This window comes from Leptodactylus fuscus, chromosome 6 (genome assembly GCF_031893055.1).
Source record: "Leptodactylus fuscus isolate aLepFus1 chromosome 6, aLepFus1.hap2, whole genome shotgun sequence".
Taxonomy (NCBI): Eukaryota; Metazoa; Chordata; class Amphibia; order Anura; family Leptodactylidae; genus Leptodactylus; species Leptodactylus fuscus.
The window spans coordinates 94,194,913-94,214,534 of record NC_134270.1 but is presented as its reverse complement, the minus strand read 5'-3'; the positions used below and the strand labels follow the sequence as shown (position 1 = coordinate 94,214,534).

The window sequence follows — 19,622 nt, the reverse complement described above, 5'->3', positions numbered from 1 at the left end:
TCCACACCTACCTTTAGTACGCAGATTGTCTCAGTGGTTTCTGAATAAGTCCGTTTTTATTCATATGCTAATTAGACTGGTGCACGATACATCGTGCACCCTCTTTGCTATGGTTTCCTATGGCTGTATACAGCACAGGCTGCTGCTGCTTCTGCTGGTGATGACTCAGCTTCCTGTTTGTACACACACATAGGAGATAATAGCAGAGACGAGTGCTGCTGGGAACTTCCTGTGCTGGCTGGAAGCTCATTAGCATATGAATAAAAACTGACTTATTCAAAAACCACTGAGGCAATTTACATACAAAAGGTAGGTGTGAAGTAGCATTTCTAAAGGCTATGCAACGTTGTGCTTAGCTAAAAATGACTTTTCCCAATGATAGAGCCCCTTTAAAGGGGAAGTGTCTCCAAGCGCCGCCTCCTTCTTCGTACGCTGCGTCATGTTTAATGTCTTCCGGCGCAGGCTCGTAACTTCTAGCAGAGCAGACTGCGCAGGCGCACAGGTCACGGGAAAATGGCTGCTTGTACAGTATTGTTAGTGGCCATTTTCCCATGGCCTGTGCGCATGCAAATTCTGCTCTGCTACAAGCCTGCACCGGAAGAAGACATTGAACATGACGCGGCGGACGAAGAAGGGGGCAACGGTTGGTGACACTTCTCTGGCAGTGGTGGGGACGCCCTCATTGCTGTTTGAGCACTGGGGACGCCCTCATCCCTGTTTGAGCACTGGGGCACGCCCCCATCGCTGCAAGAGAACTCATTTGCATACCAGTAAAAACCAGTATTTCTGAGGAACGGCGCAGCGGAGACCACGTCTAAGGGTAAGAGACGAATAGCCTTTCTAAAGGCTATTCCGACGTCTTATCCACACAAAAAAAAAAAGGTTTTAATGGTAGAATCCCTTTAATGGTAGAATCCCTTTAAGTTATGAGTCTGGGCGCATGTTAGTTTCTCTGCCCCATATGTTATGTCTCACACATTCCACTTATTATGCAAAGTCAACTTCCTTCAGTGAAGCTCAATATCCTTTCTTTACTTTGCATTTTTTTCGCACTATGTTACTTGTCCAAATCTTCACACTGCCTGTATCTCAAGACGCTGCTCCATATACCAGAAGTCAGGCTTCTAGACCCGCTGCTCAGCCCTATGCTGTCTTCTCAGCAGCCAGTGACGCTCTCTGACTAGCCCACCAGCAAAGCCAAGCAATCACCACTAGCCACGCCCATCGAAACCGGAATCAATTGTGGAATACATCGGGACCTTGATCCGCAACCTCTGATTGGATACTGTAACACCCGCCTCCTACCAAGCGTTCGATCTGATTGGCTACGTGATTGAACCAGTGATCAGCTGCCTTGTCACATCCTGGTTGTTGCTGGTCGCCATGCCTGTTGTCAGTCAACGGGATAAAATCCGGAAAGATGAGGGAAGAAGGGATAAGTATTCGGTGCTGCTGCCCACCTATAATGAGAGAGAGAATCTGCCGCTGATAGTATGGCTGCTGGTCAAATACTTTGGAGAGAGGTACCGTCCTAACCGCTGTTTATATACCTTACCCCGCCCCCTCACTTCTCCTCTAACACTGGATGGTTTGTTTGTTCGTTTATTGAAATTAAACTATTTTGACCCATATGAGCACCCATAGAAATGCATTGAATGTTAGGTTAGCAAAGCATGCTGGGAGCTGTAGTCATAGTTTGGGATTGCAAAAGACTGTGTGCACTCGTGGTGGAGGGATAAATCAGTGAGCAGGGTCCAGGGCTGTATACACATGTGATCATAGCCTGTGGTGGTGTACTTTACTAGTCACAATACTGCAGGATGATGTCCTCACACAATATAGAACTTATCTTCCCTCTGTAAGGCTGCAGTTGAGTGAGGGTTACAGTTTTATTATTATTTCTGGGGGTTTCTAGGGTGCAACCGGGTGCTCTGAACAGCGACTTACATGTGGTTACATGACAGCAGTGCCAATGATCTGTCTGTGTCACCCCATTCACAGGTGCCTGGGTTGTTTTGGGAGCTCTATGGGGACCAAGCTCACAAGTCTACTATGTTAGGACAGATGGTGCACTTTGTAATATAAAAACACTGAATCCATTGTGACGCATTACGATGCATTATACAAGCAATGACATAATAAAGTTCCCTTGTCATGTGAGTAGCCCAACTATTCATACAGGCAACTTTATACTAAGCTGCAATGTAAATGGCCTACAGTTATATTTGTGCACCTATCAAATATATACCCCAAACGCTACATAAATATATTTAAAGGGATTTTCTGGGCAAAAAAAATCTTTTTAAAAAAGGTCTGTTAGTGCTATCAATGGGTTACAAAATGTACCCAAATACCTTTAGCAGTGATTTCTGGCTTCCTCTGGGAGCTCATGGTGTTCTCTGCATTTGTTTACATGGGTAACTTCCTGCTGTCTTAACCTACGACTACCATGATGCATTGCAGTTCACTCAGGTTCCTCCCTCACTGAAGTCCAGATATATCAGCCCCAGGTTTCTGACATACAGTATGTGTGGTCCAGGGCGGATCTGGAGTAGGCCTCAGCCCCGGTGTAGATCCTTGGCTTATTACTCATTACTAGAGATGAGCGAGTACTATTCAAAACGGCAGTTTCGAATAGCACGCACCCAAATCAATGAATGGACTCAGCTGGCACACAGGGGGTTAAGTGGCAGGACGCGGGCCCCGTCTGCGTGCCGGCCGGCTCCATTCATTGCTATGGGTGCATGCTATTCGAAACAGCCGTTTCGAATAGTACTCGCTCATCTCTACTCATTACTATTCATTCCTCCGTGTGAATGGACCCTGAAGGAAAGGAAGTGTATGGTTCGTTAACCTACTGTCTACTTAGTCGCCCAGATGAGCAGTATTTAGTTTTTTTGGTGTTTTTTTTTTGCCTGAAGTTAAGTCTGTATTGTCTTATTCATTTTGTGCCTGAAGTCAAGGTTTCTTTATTTTCTAGTTTTTTTCTTTCTTAATAGACCTGTTTGCTGCATATTTTGTGTCCCTGTCTTGACTGCTTGGGCCCGCACCACTACTTCTACTGAGCTAACTTCCCCACAGTACCCATAATGTGACTTAAAATTCACCTAAGGCCCCTTGCAGCAAAAGCTTGTTGCATGTTGCTTTGAGTTAATGCTGTTTTTCTTTCACCTATTAAGTGACTAGGAAAAATGCTTTTAATTCTGCAATAAAATGTATACTTTGTCTTGCTTTTAAAAATAAAAAAAAAAATTATGCAATGTGTGGATAAGATAAATCAATCTCATTCACTTTGCTGGTACTGTAAAATGCAGTGGTTGTCTTCATTCAAAAACACTGCATTTCCACAATATGAGTCCCTAGCTTTAATGTGGCAAAGTAATGGACCAAAAAAAAAGTTATATACTCCTTTATGCCTGCAACAGCTGCTAGGTAATCTCTGCTACTTCTCAGCAGACCTTGCCTGACAGCTGGCACAGGAATGAAGGGGTTACATTACAGCTGCATTTTGGGTGAACTGGACAACCCCTTTAAAAGAAATTAAAAAGGCATAAAAGAAATATTTACAGAAAAAAAACCTTTTCCGATTTCTTTGGTAAAAATGTAAATAATAAAGAAAAATTAAAGTTTTATGCTGTATGAGCCCCACATATGCCTGAATAGCCTTTAAAAAGGCTATTCAAGCACTGCTAATCTTATTTTAAAAGCCTTCCTCTTCTTCCAGTGACACCTTCCTGTCTTCGCTCTTCCACACCTTGATCTTCTTTTCTTCCGGAATGAAGACGTTCGCGAGCTCCGGAGGGAGTGATACTGCGCACACGCGGGATTTGAACACAATCCGCCGGAAGGACAGAAGATCAAGGCGTGGAACAGCGAGGACAGGAGGGCGTTGCTGGAAGAAGAAAGAAGAAGCAAGATGATGTCTGACAGTGCACGACTGCCCACCGTGCACGTTAAGTATAATTAGAAAATTCGTTTTTAGGCTATTTAGGCATATGTCCGGCTCATACAGCATAATTTTGCTGATAGAGCCCCTTTAACATAGTTGGTATTTCTGCATCAGTAAATGTCCAAACTATATCTTTGGTTTTATAAGCTATATCATCATTAGTATTATTAATATTATTATTTCTGTTTTTCAAGTTGTTTAACTCCTTAGGGATGTAGGACAGTTTAGGTATTAATCTTCAGTGGCCTTTTTTATATTTCACTTGCCATCCAAAATTCATGACTTTATTTTTTCTGTTGTGTTGACATAGCCTTATGAGGGCTAACGTATTTTTCGGACTATAAGACGCACTTTTTTTCCCCAAAATTTTGGGGGAAAAGAAGGGTGCGTCTTATAGTCTGAATGTGCCTGGCCTGGCACCCGCCGTAATAGAGAGGCGAATGCCGGCAAGTGATAGACGCCGGGGCCTGAGACATCGCTGCGATCCTCTGCCCTGCATGAAGCCAGCAGCGGGAGGAGTGATGCTATTCCGCTCCTCCGTCCCCCTGCCGCTGGCTTCAGGCAGGGCAGAGGATTGTAGCGATGTCTCAGGCCACGGCGTCTATCCCTCCCCGGCATCCGCCTCTCTAGTACAGCGGATGCCGGGTCTGCAGTCTGTCAGCGGCCTCTTCTCCCCCGGGGCCGGTCCCCACCGGCCCCGTACCTGTAGAGTTGCAGGCCGGCTCCTGCGCGGCGATATCGCAGGAGCCGACCTGTTCGGGTGACAGCCGGGAGCCTAATGAGGCTCCCCGGCCTGTCACGGCTATATTAGTATTGCGGCTGGTCTCTATGACCAGCCCTAATACTAATATACAGAATGTCCCATAGACGGCAATACACTTGTATTGCCGTCTATGGAACTTGCAATCAAGTGACCGCAGGTTCATGCCCCCGGGGGGGGAATAAAATAGTAAAAAAAAAAAAAAAAAACCTTTAAAAATATATAATAAAAATATGAAAAATAAAAGTTCTAAATCACCTCCTGTCCCTAGAATATATATATAAAAGTAGAAAATCATATGTCATAAACCACCGGGTTTTTTTTTCAATACAAGGTAATCTAAGCAATAGATATTCCCCAAAATGGTAAACTAAAAAGTACTTCTGGACCCGCAAAAAAACCCACTCTATGCATCCCCGTACAGCTGCAGGGTCACCTGTCAATGTGGCCTTGCAGCTGTTGCAAAACTACAACTCCCATATATTAAATATTTTACCATTTTTTGCTTGAAATTTTTTTTCCCCTATTTTCCTCCTCTAAAACCTAGGTGCGTCTTATAGTCCAGTGCGTCTTATAGTCCAAAAAATACGGTAATTTTTTGCATACTGTGTTAAGCTGGATTCACACTAGCGTCGGTGTCAGATGCTAATGTCTGCGCAAGATTTTAGCATCGGAAACTAACTGTGTCCGTTTACAATTTGCATTATTTTAAATGGGATATCATGTAGTGTCCTTTACTGTCCGTGTGTGTCATTAAGTGTCCGTTTATAAAGATGTCCGATTTTTCAAGCGGACAGCTAAATCCTACATGTTTTGTTGTCTGTCTGCCCCTTCCCTGAGCTTGAGAACTGGTGGTTTTCCCAGTTTTTTTGTGGTAAAATTAGGGGCGTCGGCTTATACTCAAGCATATACGGTAGCTTGAATTCCTGAGTTCCTGTTTGGTTTGTTATTTTATTAGTGTTTGTAGAATGAAGAGTTGCCACTAATTTATTTTCTCTTTCAGTGGATATAATTATGAAATCATAATAATTGATGATGGAAGCCCAGATGGGACATTGGAAGTTGCTCAGCAGCTGCAGAAAATCTATGGCTCCGACAAGATTGTAAGTAGATTTATATGGTTAGGACACCACATGCTGCAGGCAGCCAAGACCATGGCAACGGGCAGTTAGATGGTCTACATCAGTGTTATTTATACTGGGTTTCTCTGAGAGCTCCTAGCATCTTCTGCATTTGTTTACTTGGTGTAACTTCCTGCTGCCTTAGCTAATGCAATGCATTATGGGAGCTGTAGGCTCTCACTCCTCCCTCTCTAACCCCCCCCCCCTTCTTGTCTCCATAGCTATTCCACCCACTACTAGCCCTTCCCAACTAACTCAACCCACATCCACCCTCCCCCATTATACTTGCCTGCCTTCTTCCTGTCCAGACTTCCTTCTGCGGAGAACGGCGGCTCCCCTTCTTTGATTCTGCTAGCGCTTGTGCAGCAGTCGGGCACTGTGCTGTAGCCTTCACTCCATCTCTACTACACTATTGGGCGGCTCCTTCGGTTGCGCAATAGAGATGGAATGTCTGTTATAGTGTAAAGCAATGTCTCACAGGAAGAGGCAGTTCCTGCAGGAGGAAATCTGGAACGAAGAGCAGTAAGTTTAATGAAGGGGGAGTAGTAGTGGGGTTTCATTTCCAGAAATGGATTGTCGCCGGATAATCGTAAAATGTCCCTGGGGCGATCACGTGACTGTCCCTGGGACATGGGTAACTATACATTTTAGTTGAATTATGTAATTTAGAAACTAGGCAGGGGTAGGATGTTTAGTGTAGAAATTTATATTTATCCTGGACAACCCCTTTAACTGGCAACTTGGCACTACCATGAGTCTCTCAAAAATATCCTGAATAAATTAGTACCTTTGACCGTTTTAAAGCCCAATATAGACATCGGCAAACTTCTCGAGAATCAACCATTTTTCTCACTATGGAAACCTCAAAAACCCTCATTGTTGCTTTGGTTTTCTTTCGTCTTGACTATTGCAATCCTAGTTGGGCTTCCTCTTACTAAACTCTCTCCTCTACAATCTGTCCTGAATGCTACTCCTCTTTCTATAACACCAGTACACGAATGCATCTACCTTGTGTCAGTCACTGCACTGATTGCCCATTCACCACAGAATACAATATAAAATCATACTTGCGCTTAAATCCATCTATACTGCTGCTCCTCTCTCATCATTGTCTCCCACCCTAACTGTCCTCTCTGTTCTGACAATGACCTTAAGACTTGTGTCCTCTGTTATCCGAACTTTCCAATCCTGTCTCCAAGATTTCTTTTTTTTTAGAGCTGCACCAGTACTCTGGATTGCTTTACACCAGAGAATCGGGTTAATCCACCAACTACAGCAGCTTCAAAAATGTCCTAAAGTCACATGTGTTCAGGCAGTCTTTATCAAATGGCCTGATCACATTGTTCTACACCTCCGCACACTTGACTAACATATCTTACCCTAAGCTATCCTTTCTACTCTATTCCTAACTTGTTCCCTCTTGGGTGTTTGGTTTTAAAAAAAAAAAAAAACACTTTCCGCTATCCACCGTAATAGTACATCGGATGTTGGGAATTTAAATATATTAGATGTATATGTTGGGTATTATACAGCAGAGGCCAGGAGCTGACCAAAGTGCCATTTTCCAGGTGGTGCATCGGTACCACCATTTTGAGTAGTGTTGCCAGTGCCTGGACCAAGATCTGGGGCTGCGATCTGTTGCTATAGCAGCCGGGAGCCTAATGAAGACTTCCAGTCTTGTCTGGCCTTCATTTGATGGTACATTACAATGCATTAGCATTGTAATGCATTGCATTAGTGATTAGACAAAACAGTAGAAAATTACAGTGAACTACTTACAAATTAGGTATCCCAGTGTCTGAAAACAACTGGTGTGGTGTTTTTGGGGGTTTTTTTTCCCCGTTGTTTTGCCTCTGATTAAAAAAAATGAAAAAAATTGATCAAAGCAATAGACATTTCCCAAAATGGTATAACTAAAAAGTACACCTGACCTTGCAAAAAAAACCAAAAAACTGCCCTATGCATACCTGTACACAGAATTATTTTAAAAAAGTTACGGGTGTCAGAATATGGTGACTTTTAGAAAAATATTTGGGTTTTTTTTCCTGCAAAGTTAAAATGTAGATAAAACGATATAAATTTGGTATCCCTGGAATCCTACCGAAACATAGAATACAGATAACATGTTATGTTGTCTGTAGAGTGAGGGCTGTAAAAACTAAGGTGATGAGAGTCCCACAAATGCACTTTTTCTCCTTTCAACCACCATTCTGCTTTTTTTTTCTTTTTTTTTTTTTTCCCAGTACATTGTCAGAATAATTAATGGTACCATTAGGAAGAACAATTTGTCCTGCAAACATTAAGCCCTCATATACCTGAAAAATAAGAAAGCTATGGAGTTTGGGAGGCGGGGAGTCGAAAACAAAAATGGAAAACTGGGGTTATAGGAATTTAAATATATAATTACTGTTTTTGATTTATGTTTGGAGTTGATGATAGCCATGTGTATTGTTTTTCTTCTTTCAGCTGCTCAGGCCAAGAGAAAAGAAGCTGGGGCTAGGTAATGATGATATAATATATTGTAACCTGTTGCCTGTTCACTGATGCTTCCAAAACTGATGATAAAATGATGATTGTTTCTATATATTGGGTTGTATTTATATAAGAAGTTGTTTAAGATTTTCCCCTTTTAGTTTTACAAAAATGTGAAGCTTTTCCCAAAAGCCATGATCAATATTGGTCTAAATTGTTGTGTATAAATGGCCAACTGATCTGTTGTGTGTAAAAATGTTTTCTGCCAATGACAAGAAGTGTAACATATAAACAGCCCAAAAGCCACCACCAATATAGGTAATAGAGAGGTCTTGTTATAACAGGTGAAGATGGCCTAAAATTCGGCACAGTTTTTGAGAACAAATTTCTAGGACTACTCATTCCTGAGAATTAATCAGTCTAAAGCAGGCCATACGCACTCTGTTTTCTTCAGCTGAAGTGGGTGATTTGGCTGAAGAATGGCCTGTGATCGAACATGTATATGTCATTCACTCCTGGCCAACAGCAGTCATTAGGCTGTCAGTCAAAAATACCAGTGCTTGGATAGAATAGGCCATCAATTTAAAAAAAAGTGCCAGAAAACTCCTTTATGTAAATGCATTAATTTATTATGGTCTTTCTGTTGTTACTGGCTGCAGGGTCAAATGGAATGTACTAGTCATTTAGTGCTTTTACTTGGGTCACCTGAATAAAACCGTTTTCCCCATGTGAATTGCTACCTCTGTTGCTGTGATAATGTTGTTGTCAATATGCCTGTGAGCTCTTTGGAGCAATGGCAACACCCTCATTGCTCTAAAGAGGTAAGCCGAAAACTCCTCATTGCTCCAGACAGATACTTTGTTTATTGAGAAAAGCAGCAATGTTATGGCATCACAGGCACCGATTTACAAGTGATTCAGCTGACACCTATCTGGGTTGATGTGCTGGGTTCTGATGGCAGTCTTTAAAGGGGTTGGCCACTTTCAGACCAATATTGAGAAACAAATGTTGTTGTTTGTACAATAAAAACATATACAATTTTCCAATATACTTTCTGTATCAGTTCCTCAGTTTTCTAGATCTCTGCTTATTATCATTCATTCTGTTACTTCTAGAGGATAAAACTCTGACCATGGTCATGTGATTTACAGTCCCTGGTCATGTGATGGACACACAGGTGCACAGCTCATTACCAGGCAGATGTCTGATTATTGTGCTGAGTGGCACCTGTGTCCTCATCACATGACCATGGACTGTAAATCACATGACCATGGACTGTAAATCACATGACCATGGACTGTAAATCACATGACCATGGTCAGAGTTTTATCCACTAGAAGTAACAGAATGAATGACAGCAAGCAGAGATCTAGAAAACTGTGAGGAATTGATACAGAAAGTATATTGGAAAATTGTACAACTTTTTATTATACAAACCATAACATTTGTCTCTCAATATTGGTCTGAAAGTGGCCAACTTCTTTAAGCATTGGCAGCCTCAGCACTGACTGAGGCGTGACCTGAACACTAAGTGATACGACCAATATTTTGTCTTATTTTGTCTGTGACCATGGATTGTCAAAATATCTTTCATGTGAATAGCTCCATTTCACCGGCCAGTGAAATTAATGTAGCTATTTGATGCCTGTTTAAGAAACATAACAGAAAAAAAAAAACCTGTCAATATAGCCAACAATCACTGTCATGTGAATAAGGTAGATAATAGTTTAGAGCCATCAAACTAAGCAGCTGCTGTACACATTTGCAAATGTCTAATGCTACTTTTGTCAATGTGTGCAGATGCTTTCTATGTGGTGTGGTTACTCCCCCAACCTGGGGAATCCCAGATGTAAAATCCGGTCCATACCTTGTAGAGATGAGCGAATATATCCGATTGAATACCTCCGCTGCATAGTTCTTGGTGTAAAAAAGCGCCAGGGAAGGTGGGAGGGGCAGTAAAAATTTGATGCCCCTCCCACTTTCCCTGTCACTTTTTACACCAGAACTATGCAGCGGAGGTATTCGATCAAATATACTCACTCATCTCTAATACCTTGGCTAAATTTCCTGACTGGCATGTAGTAAGGAATCAGGACTCCTGGCATTATAGTGATCTCTGATGCTGGATGTCCCTGCCTGCCTGCAAGCTTTAGGCTCCGTTCCCACGGAGTAACGCGCCGCTCATTTAGACACGTATACACATGTCAGAGCGAGGTGCTTCAAAACAGATCCCATTGATTTCAATGGGTGCCGGCTTACGGCTGAAATCAATGGGTTATAAAGCCTCCCATTGATTTCAATGTGTAGCGTGCATAAGCTGGCACCCATTGAAATCATTGGGATCTGTTTTGAAGCACCTCGCTCTGACACAAGTTTACGTGTCTAAATGAGCAGCGCGTTAGTCCATGGGAACGGAGCCTTACAGTTCCATACGGTGTATATATATGAGAGCAGCAAGGAAGCAGGAACTGCTCGCATCCTAGTACTCTATGATGATAAGAGTCCTGTTCTCCTGACTGGGTCCAGGCAAGGAGCTCCAGCCAATGTACGGTCTGGATTTGCTAGCCTGAATTTCCCTGTGTCCATGGGATCTTAGCATAAGGAAACATAACCCGACATGGGTAATGAAGGTCTACCTTTTGGCTTTGAAATCAACAATGGATGGATGGGTTAACACAGCACTTGTTAAATGAAGAACTGAATACAGTTTTTAACTACAGAAAAACCAAGCGCTGTGCCATTATAGCACTGACTTTGACTTTGGCTCCATGTCTGCATATGCCAGATGCTATTGCAGCTGACTTGTAATGACTTACCCCAAACTGAGAGACAGCAGTCAAGCCAAGGGGGTAGAGGGTTGACCATCATGCCTATTTGATGCCACCATCCCTGTCACTTTTTAAAGGTTATTTCAATATAGCTTGCTGCGATTCCAAAGTTCTTTTCCTACATTCGGCTGAATATACAGGGGCATCATTGTCTACCTATTACAATCCTGAATAACAATTTGGTGGACAGTTTGGGAACCTCAATCCTACTGACAAGTTACTTTTGTTAAACAATCTGTCCATGTAACGCAAAAATTTAAATTTCTGCACCCTTGCGCTAAACTGTGTTTTTTGTTTTTGTTTTTTATAATCTAGGAACGGCGTACATTCATGGCATGCAGCATGCTTCAGGAAATTTCATCATAATTATGGATGCTGACCTCTCCCACCATGTATGTAGTATTCACATCTTGCAGAGACCAGACTTTTACACACAATGTACATTTCTGGCTTATTATTGTTATATGTGATCAGTCACTATCAGCAAAAAGTATGTTTTTTTACACTGCATATCACTGCATGGCTATCGAGTCGCATATATTGAAGCCTTGCATTGGAGATCTAAGCCAAGGAATACTTCTGACTTATTGATATCACCTAAGGCACCTTTTAATTTCCATATGAATGTAATGAAAAGGATTTTATTTAATGTTATGTTTCTTTTTTTTTTTTTCCCCCTCATTCAGCCTAAATTCATCCCAGAGTTCATCAAGTGAGTACTGTACTCTTTGTTGTGTAGCACACAGTATTTTAGGAAAGTATTTTAAAGAAATTTTCAAATTTGTAGATAATTAAAAGTTAAACCTTTTTGCAAATATAAGTAATTAAAGATTTTGCAGGGTTTTAAAGATTTTCTCTAAATATCTTGTGATCACAGTCTTGTTATCTTGATCGGTTGCCAGTGGATACGACCATGAATGCAGAACCTCTCTAAGGTCATAAAATCCACCATGATTTCTTTATTGTGGCCGGAATATCTTCTGATACATGTTGTGTCCCTGCATGATAACCCAGCTACAATAAGACAATCATAGCTGGGTTCCTGACAAGTCCCAGACCATAGAAAGTTTCTGCATTTGTGGTCGTGTCCATTGGCAACCGATAAAAACAACAGACTGTCACCCCTAAGAAAGTTAGAGAAAATCTTTGAAATGCTGCAGAATTTTTAATTACTTATATTTTCAAAAATGTTTAAACTTTTAAATATCTACAAATATAGATATGGTCATGATCATGGGACTTCCCCTTTAACTAGTAAAAAGCATTTCTAGCAGCACAGATTATTTCAGGAAATGTCTGCTTATCTCGTGGGGGTAGTCACCTGTCTATTATTTAATGTTATAAAAAAAAAACAAAAAAAAAAAAAACTTTAATACATATGAATATTACCTGCAGACAATTAACTTCATTGTATTTTTGCAGCAAACAAAAAGAAGGCAACTTTGATATTGTGTCTGGGACTCGATACATTGGAAATGGAGGCGTCTATGGATGGGACTTAAAGAGGAAGCTCATCAGGTCAGCAGAAGACACTGTAGTATGTGTGTGGGGTTAATGAATGATTAACTATTTGCCGACTGCCCATAGATATCCAGGTGGTGGCTGTTGGTAACAAATAGACTCCCCATAGAGAAGGAAAATGCAGTTTATTACTGTCCATGCCTTCCTGTGTACAAAGATCAGGAAGCCACCATGTTACTTCCTGCCTCAGTTGCAGCAGTCACATGATTGCCAGGTGGCTGCTGGGTCCTAGCGGGCCCAGATCAGCTCTGTAGTTAATGTTAGAAGGCTGTATTCCCCTTGTAACTAGGGCCAATATCAGCCCCCTTTACAGGCGAGATCGGCAATAAAAATTTGTTAAAAAGCCCCTCTTCCCCCAAACATAATAAGAAAGAAAAAAATACAAAAAACTGAATTGAAAAAAATGAATTAAGAAAAGAACACCACCATTACAGCTTTCGTGTGTGTCGCCTAAATAAAAACCACCACAATGGAAATAAAATATTTTTTAAAATTTTATTTTCTATTAGCACTTTAACAAGCTGAAAATTGTGTTTGGTGATGAACTAGGGAAAGATGCCCCTTATCGGGGGATTTTTTTTATTTTAATTTAAAGTGTGACTGTGCTTTTATTTCTTTATTTATTATGTTGTGAATATTTTTGTAAATTACTTAATTAAGCTATGTAACATCCTTTGAATAGAAAATAGTTTCTAAAATTCTCCCTAGCATTAAGGCTAGGTTCACATCTGCGCTTGGTCTCCACCTGGGGATTCTGTTCCCTTTTCCGCATTAACACCGCCCCTTTAAAGGGGCTCTATCAGCAAAATTATGCTGTAAGCGCCCCATATGCGTGAATACCTTTAAAAAGGCTATTCAGACACCGCTAAAGTTATTTTAAACCTTACCCCACCCCTTGTTTTCAAATAAAACCATTAAAAAAAACATATTTGTAAATCATACCTTATTGTGCACGATGGGCGGTCCTCCAAGGTCCGACGTCATATTGCTGTCATGCCTTCCTCTTCTTTCTTCCTCCAGCGACGTCCTCCTGTCCTGGCTCTTCCCCGCCTTCATCTTCTGTTCTTCCGGCGGGTTGTGTTCAAATCCCACGTGTGCACAGTATTGCTCCCTCCGCGCTACTGTGCATGCGGCGGCACCGTTTTTGTTGTAGTTCTAAGTACCCCTTAGAACATGCGCAGTACGCCCGTGAACTTCTTCATTCCGGAAGAAAAGAAGATGAAGGCGGGGAAGAGCGAGGACAGGAATGCGTCGCTGGAAGAAGAAAGAAGAGGAAGGCGTGACAGCAAGATGATGTCGGACCTTGGAGGACCGGGCACGATAAGGAATGATTTACAAATATGGTTTTATTTTAAAACAGGGGGAGGTTTAAAATAACATTTGTGGGGCTCATACAGCATAATTTTGCTGATAGAGCCCCTTTAATGTTTTGGCTCCCTTTAGGAACACTATTTAAATAATAATAAAACCATTATGATGGTATTTTTCTCTTTTGACAGCCGTGGTGCAAACTTCCTATCTCAGGTTTTGCTGCGTCCCGGAGCCTCTGACTTGACTGGAAGTTTTAGGTAAGCAAATTGCAACTTGTATTATTACTAATCCAAAAACAAGTAAATTAGTTTCTTATATTCCCCTCAGTGGTGTAACTAGGAATGGTGGGGCCCTGTGGTGAACTTTTGGGGCTGGTTTGAGGTGTGAAATCCTGCTGACAGGTTCCCTTTAAGTTCCTAAGTAATTCAGGTCTGTAGTGGTGTGTTGTTTTTTTTGGGGGGGGGGTTTTTTTGGTTTTTTTCCCGGGCGATTGACAAAGGGGAGCCATATGGCTGAATCCAAAGCCTTTTTTCCAGACATAATGGTTATTGTCAGCCATTGAAAAATTGTTTAGAATTATAATTGTTTTTCAACTTCAAAATCTGTGCTTGTTGTCATTGAATGGAAACCTGTTTGGTTAAGCCTAAAACTTCTCATGGCTGATGGTGTGTTGCAGCGTATCTAGTTTAGTCAAACCACCTTAAACTGACATCAGCAGCACAGTTTTTTCCTGTTCTGAAAGTTTCCAACAGTGTGTTTTTGTGAAGAAATAGATGTATCAGCCTGAAATCTAGGCTTTTGAACTGTCATTAGCCTGTCCCTATTAGCTAACATTAAAGAGGACCTTTCATGGATTTGGGCACATGCGGTGTTATATACGCCTGGAAAGCCGACAGTGCGATGAAATCTACTCAATAAATTACTATTACTGGCACATCTACAAGTGTGACGTTCCATTTCCATTACAGAGCTATCGGTCCTGGTACTGTAGCTCTTTACAGTCAGAAGGGCGTTTCTGACACTCTGTCAGGAACGTCCTTCTCCACAGCAACACCTATAGCGCTGTACAGTGTGAGCGGGGAGGAACGCCTCCTCCCCTCCTGATAATACTAGTCTATGGACGAGTACTGTGAGCAGAGGGAGGGGGCGTTCCTCCCCGCTCGCACAGCACTATAGGCGCTGCTGTGGAGAAGGACGTTCCTGACAGACTGTCAGAAATGCCCTTCTGACGATGAGTAGCTACAGTATCGGGACCGATAGATCTTCACCCGGGGCACAGATCGGAAAAGCCAGCGGTATATAACACCGCATGTGCCCAAATCCATGAAAGGTCCTCTTTAAGCAGAGATCAGTAACGTGATGAGGATTTTGTTAAACTTTAGGATTATTCTATTCTCTTATACGATTTTTCAGTGTGGGGATCTTCTCTTGGCATTGTTAATATTCTGTGTCCTCTGTATTATACAGACTTTATAAAAAAGAGGTTCTGCAGAAGTTGGTGGAACACTGTGTCTCCAAAGGTTACGTGTTTCAGATGGAGATGATTGTGCGAGCTCGGCAGTTGAAATACACGATTGGAGAGGTAAAGTTGTACTTCTACTAAAATGTCATGTGTAGGATGGTAATTGGAACAGACATCTGCAAAAAGCTGGAGATACAATGTTCTCTAAGGGTGCAGCATGTGTATACAGACTAATATAATTATATGTATAATAAATATGGCACAGGAGAGTTGTGTTGCCTTTTCTATTCTTGTATAATCCAGGTAGAAAAGATTAAAATAGACTACTAGATCCAAATGGTATACACTCCCTGAGTTCTAAAAGAATTCTTTTATTTGGGGCACTAGACCACCAGAGCAAATCCTTGTGGAACATTAGTTTTGTGTCCACCCTAGTGATGCTGTCTGTCTGTGCCAGGAATTTATGAGAGGCAAAATGACCATTCCGTTATTTTTTTGGGGGGTTTCCCATTATGTCATTGACCATGTGGGAAAAAAAAAATTTCTACGTTTCAGATGCAGGGATATCCAATGTGTTTGTGTTTACACTGTTTAATTATTTTTGGATCTGATCTAGGGTGGGTGACTTGAACTTTTAATTTTTTTTATTTTTTTTTTTTTAACTTTTTACACCCTCCAGGATCTTGAATCCTAGAGGGTCTGATCACTAATACAATGCAATACATAACAATGTATTGTAAAATGCTTAAAGTCCTGTTGCAAGGTGCTTGGCACAGCATGTAATAGAACAACTTTGATGTTTTTAAAGTCCTGAAATTTGCTGTAGTAGGGAACGCAGGTTATACTTCTTCTCATGTACCTGTGCTGGCAACACCAGAGATGAGTCTAATGAAACTCATCGGATTCCTTCTCTAGGCAAGTGTAAAAGTATGTGTTTTTGTTTTTTGGAGTTTTTTTTTCTGCTGGTTTATATAAATCCCAGCCATGGAACGCAGCAGTACATTGTTATATGGTACACTAAATCATTGGTCCATAAGGACAAAGTCTAGGCAACAGGTTGTTAACACTGTCCCAAGCAGGGCTCACAATCTAAACTCCCTATCAGTAAGTCATTGGAGTGTTGGAGGAAACTGGACCACTTGCAAATATAAGGAGAACATACAGTGCTTACAAAAAATAAAGGGAATACTTAAGCAACACTGATTGACAATCCGTTTCACATGCTGTTGTGCAAATGGAATAGACAACAAATGGAAATTATTGGCAATTATCGAGACACACTCAATAAAGGAGTGGTTGTGCAGGTGTCGACCACAGTCCACATCTCGGTACCATTGCTTTCTGGCTGATGTTTTGGACACTTTTGAATCTTGATTGTGCTTTCACACTCGTGGTAGCATGAGACAGACTCTACAACCCACACAAGTGACTCAGGTAATGCAGCTCATCCAGGATGGCACATCAATGTGAGCTGTGGCAAGAAGGTTTGCTGTGTCTGTCAGCATAGTGCCCAAAGGCTGGAGGCATTATCAGGAGACAGGCCAGTACACCAGGAGACGTGGAGGGGGCCATAGGAGGACCAATACGTCTGCCTTTGTGCAAGGAGGAACAGGAGGAGCACTGCAAGAGCCCTGCAAAATTACCTCCAGCAGGCCACAGATGTGCATGTGCCTGCACAAACTGTTAGAAATCGACTCCATGAGGATGGTATGAGGGCCTGCCATCCAAAGATGGGGGTTGTGCTCACAGCCCAACACCGTGCAGGACGCTTGGCATTTGCCACAGAACACCAGGATTGGCAACTTCCCCACTGGAGCCCTGTGCTCTTCACAGATGAAAGCAGGTTCATACTGAACACATATGACAGAGTCTGGAGACGCTATGGAGAGCGATCTGCTGCCTGCAACATCCTTCAGCTTGACCGGTTTGGCAGTGGGTCAGTAATGGTGTGGGGTGGCACTTCTTTGGAGAGCCGCACAGCCCTCCATGTGCTCGCTAGAGGTAGCCTGACTGCCATTAGGTACCAAAATTCTCAGACCCCTTGTGAGACCATATGCGGGTGTGGTTGGCCCTGGGTTTCTCCTAATGCAGGACAATGCCAGACCTCATGTGGCTGGAGTGTGTCAGGAGTTCCTGCAAGATGAAGGTATTGAAGCTATGGACTGGCCCGCCCATTCCCCAGACCTTAATCTGATTGAGCATATCTGGGATATCATGTCTCGCTCCATCCACCAATATCACGTTTCACCACAGACTGTCCAGGAGTTGGCAGATGCTTTAGTCCAGGTCTGGAAGGAGATCCCTCAGGGAGGTCATACAGGCACATGGAGGCCACACACACTACTGAACGTCATTTTGACATGTTTTAAGGACTTTACATCAAAGTTGGATCAGCCTGTAGTGTGTTTTTCCAATTTAATTATTTATATTTTTTGTTGGGGGGACTCCAAATCCAGGCCTCCATCGGTTAATAAATTTGTTTTCCATTGATGATTTTTGTGTGATTTTGTCATCACATTCAACTTTGTACAGAACAAAGTATTCATTGAGAATATTTCTTTCATTCAGATCTAGTATATAGTATATTTTTTGAGCAGTGTACATACTCCTTGCAGATATTGTCTTTGGCTGGATGGAAAAGGATGTTTTGTAAGGCAACAGTGCTAACCACTGCGCAGCAAACCATGTCAATTATTCCAGATTATAATGCAGGTTAATTCAGTATACAGCAGCTCTCTTTATCTAGGACAGACCTATAGCTTTTGTTCTTAGTTCATCAATTGAATGCCAAAATTGCAGTGAAGAAAGGCATTATAAAAGCTTAAAGGTGATGAAAAGTATAAACTATGTGGTTAATGCATTGTGGCCAACCCAATATGATCTCTGCCTGTTAAGACCTAAGCCTAACTATTTAGGTTTAGGTCATTCAGGGTTTGTTTGAGAACCTTAACCTACCTGTATTGTCACAGATTAGTAGATCTGTATCTTTTCCTAGCAGTCTGTTGAAGAATTAGTGAAGTTTGGCATTAATGCTCTCACTGATATATACATATCATATCCCTGATTTTCCCTTTTCATTTTTTTTTTTCCAGGTGCCAATCTCCTTTGTGGATCGTGTCTATGGAGAGTCCAAACTTGGGGGCAATGAAATTGTGTCTTTCCTAAAAGGGCTGTTAACCTTGTTTGCGACCACATGAGTTTAACCAGATAAGACTGACCAAAACTTACTCTTAGCAGAAAAACTTTAATCTAGCCAGAGGGAAAGTTGAAAGCAGTTTTCCCAGTTTGGAAAGTTATTCCCAAATTGGGTACCTCCAGCACGCATTTCCCCTTCATCAGCAACTGAAGTCAACAATTTTCAATCCTGTATAACAGACTGACAGGAAGAGGAGGGAATAAATGTCATATTTTTTAAATAAATGTGTATTTATGTAAATCAGAAATTAAAAAAAAAAGGTCTGATGACTGTATAATGAAATGGCCTTTAACATCCTATACAATTAGATTCTTCCTCTGTATCTTCAATATCGATGCCTGCTGTGAAAGAACATTCTTGTTTACATCCCAAGACTAAAAGACTCCTCCTGAATTGGTCTTGTTCTCACAGCTAATGAATTTTTAAGAAAAGAAACCTAGCTGCAGCATGAACCTCATCCAGTGCAGTTTGGTTGAGCCTGATACTCATGATGCATTGCAACAAGAATAAATGTGTATGGACTTTCTGCCTCTATGTAAACAAAGATGCTGAAAATCGCTGACTGCAAACAAATTTACAGAATTTAAAAATTCTAAACTTAATGGTTTAAGATGTTTCATTATACAATAATTTAATAAGGCTTTCACAAATGCATATATTAAATGTGGGGAAGGTAGCTCGGTAACAGCAATGATACGGACCCAACCAGTCAGAGACAAGGACACAATGTCTGGTGCCAACAGGTTTATTTGGGAAAAACTGCAAAATAAATAAATTCACTTCAGGTACAAACTAGGCAAAATAAAATACAGCCTTAACTCAAAGCAAAAATGACAAACAAAGCCCTGCTCGTCGGAGCAGTCACTAAACAGTAAATTTAAAAAAGCTAACTATATGTGTGGCTTACTATCAACCACACGAAGAAATAAAATAGCACAGTATGGTCTCAGTATTTCAGGACAGACCCAGGCGCCTTCTCTTGCTTTCAGGATCTGCCCTAAA

The 19,622-nt window shown here is 41.5% G+C and overlaps 1 protein-coding gene across 1 annotated transcript; it reads left to right on the top strand.

The window, feature by feature from the left end:
• Window positions 1–1,356: 1,356 nt before the first annotated feature.
• On the top strand, window positions 1,357–19,222 carry DPM1 (dolichyl-phosphate mannosyltransferase subunit 1, catalytic). Its single transcript, XM_075276818.1, has 9 exons — window positions 1,357–1,523; window positions 5,713–5,812; window positions 8,297–8,330; window positions 11,446–11,522; window positions 11,817–11,842; window positions 12,553–12,648; window positions 14,151–14,219; window positions 15,430–15,544; window positions 18,517–19,222. Exons 1-9 carry the CDS (start codon window positions 1,384–1,386, stop codon window positions 18,619–18,621), a joined length of 762 nt encoding a protein of 253 aa, XP_075132919.1. The 5' UTR covers window positions 1,357–1,383; the 3' UTR covers window positions 18,622–19,222.
• The last annotated feature ends 400 nt before the right edge of the window (window positions 19,223–19,622 follow it).

Coding starts and splice junctions, on each gene's coding strand:
- DPM1 (XM_075276818.1), top strand. CDS start 1,384: ATGCCTGTTGTCAGTCAACGGGATAAAATCCGGAAAGATGAGGGAAGA. Junction 5,813..8,296: donor TCTATGGCTCCGACAAGATT/GTAAGTAGATTT, acceptor TTCTTCTTTCAG/CTGCTCAGGCCAAGAGAAAA. Junction 11,843..12,552: donor TTCATCCCAGAGTTCATCAA/GTGAGTACTGTA, acceptor GTATTTTTGCAG/CAAACAAAAAGAAGGCAACT.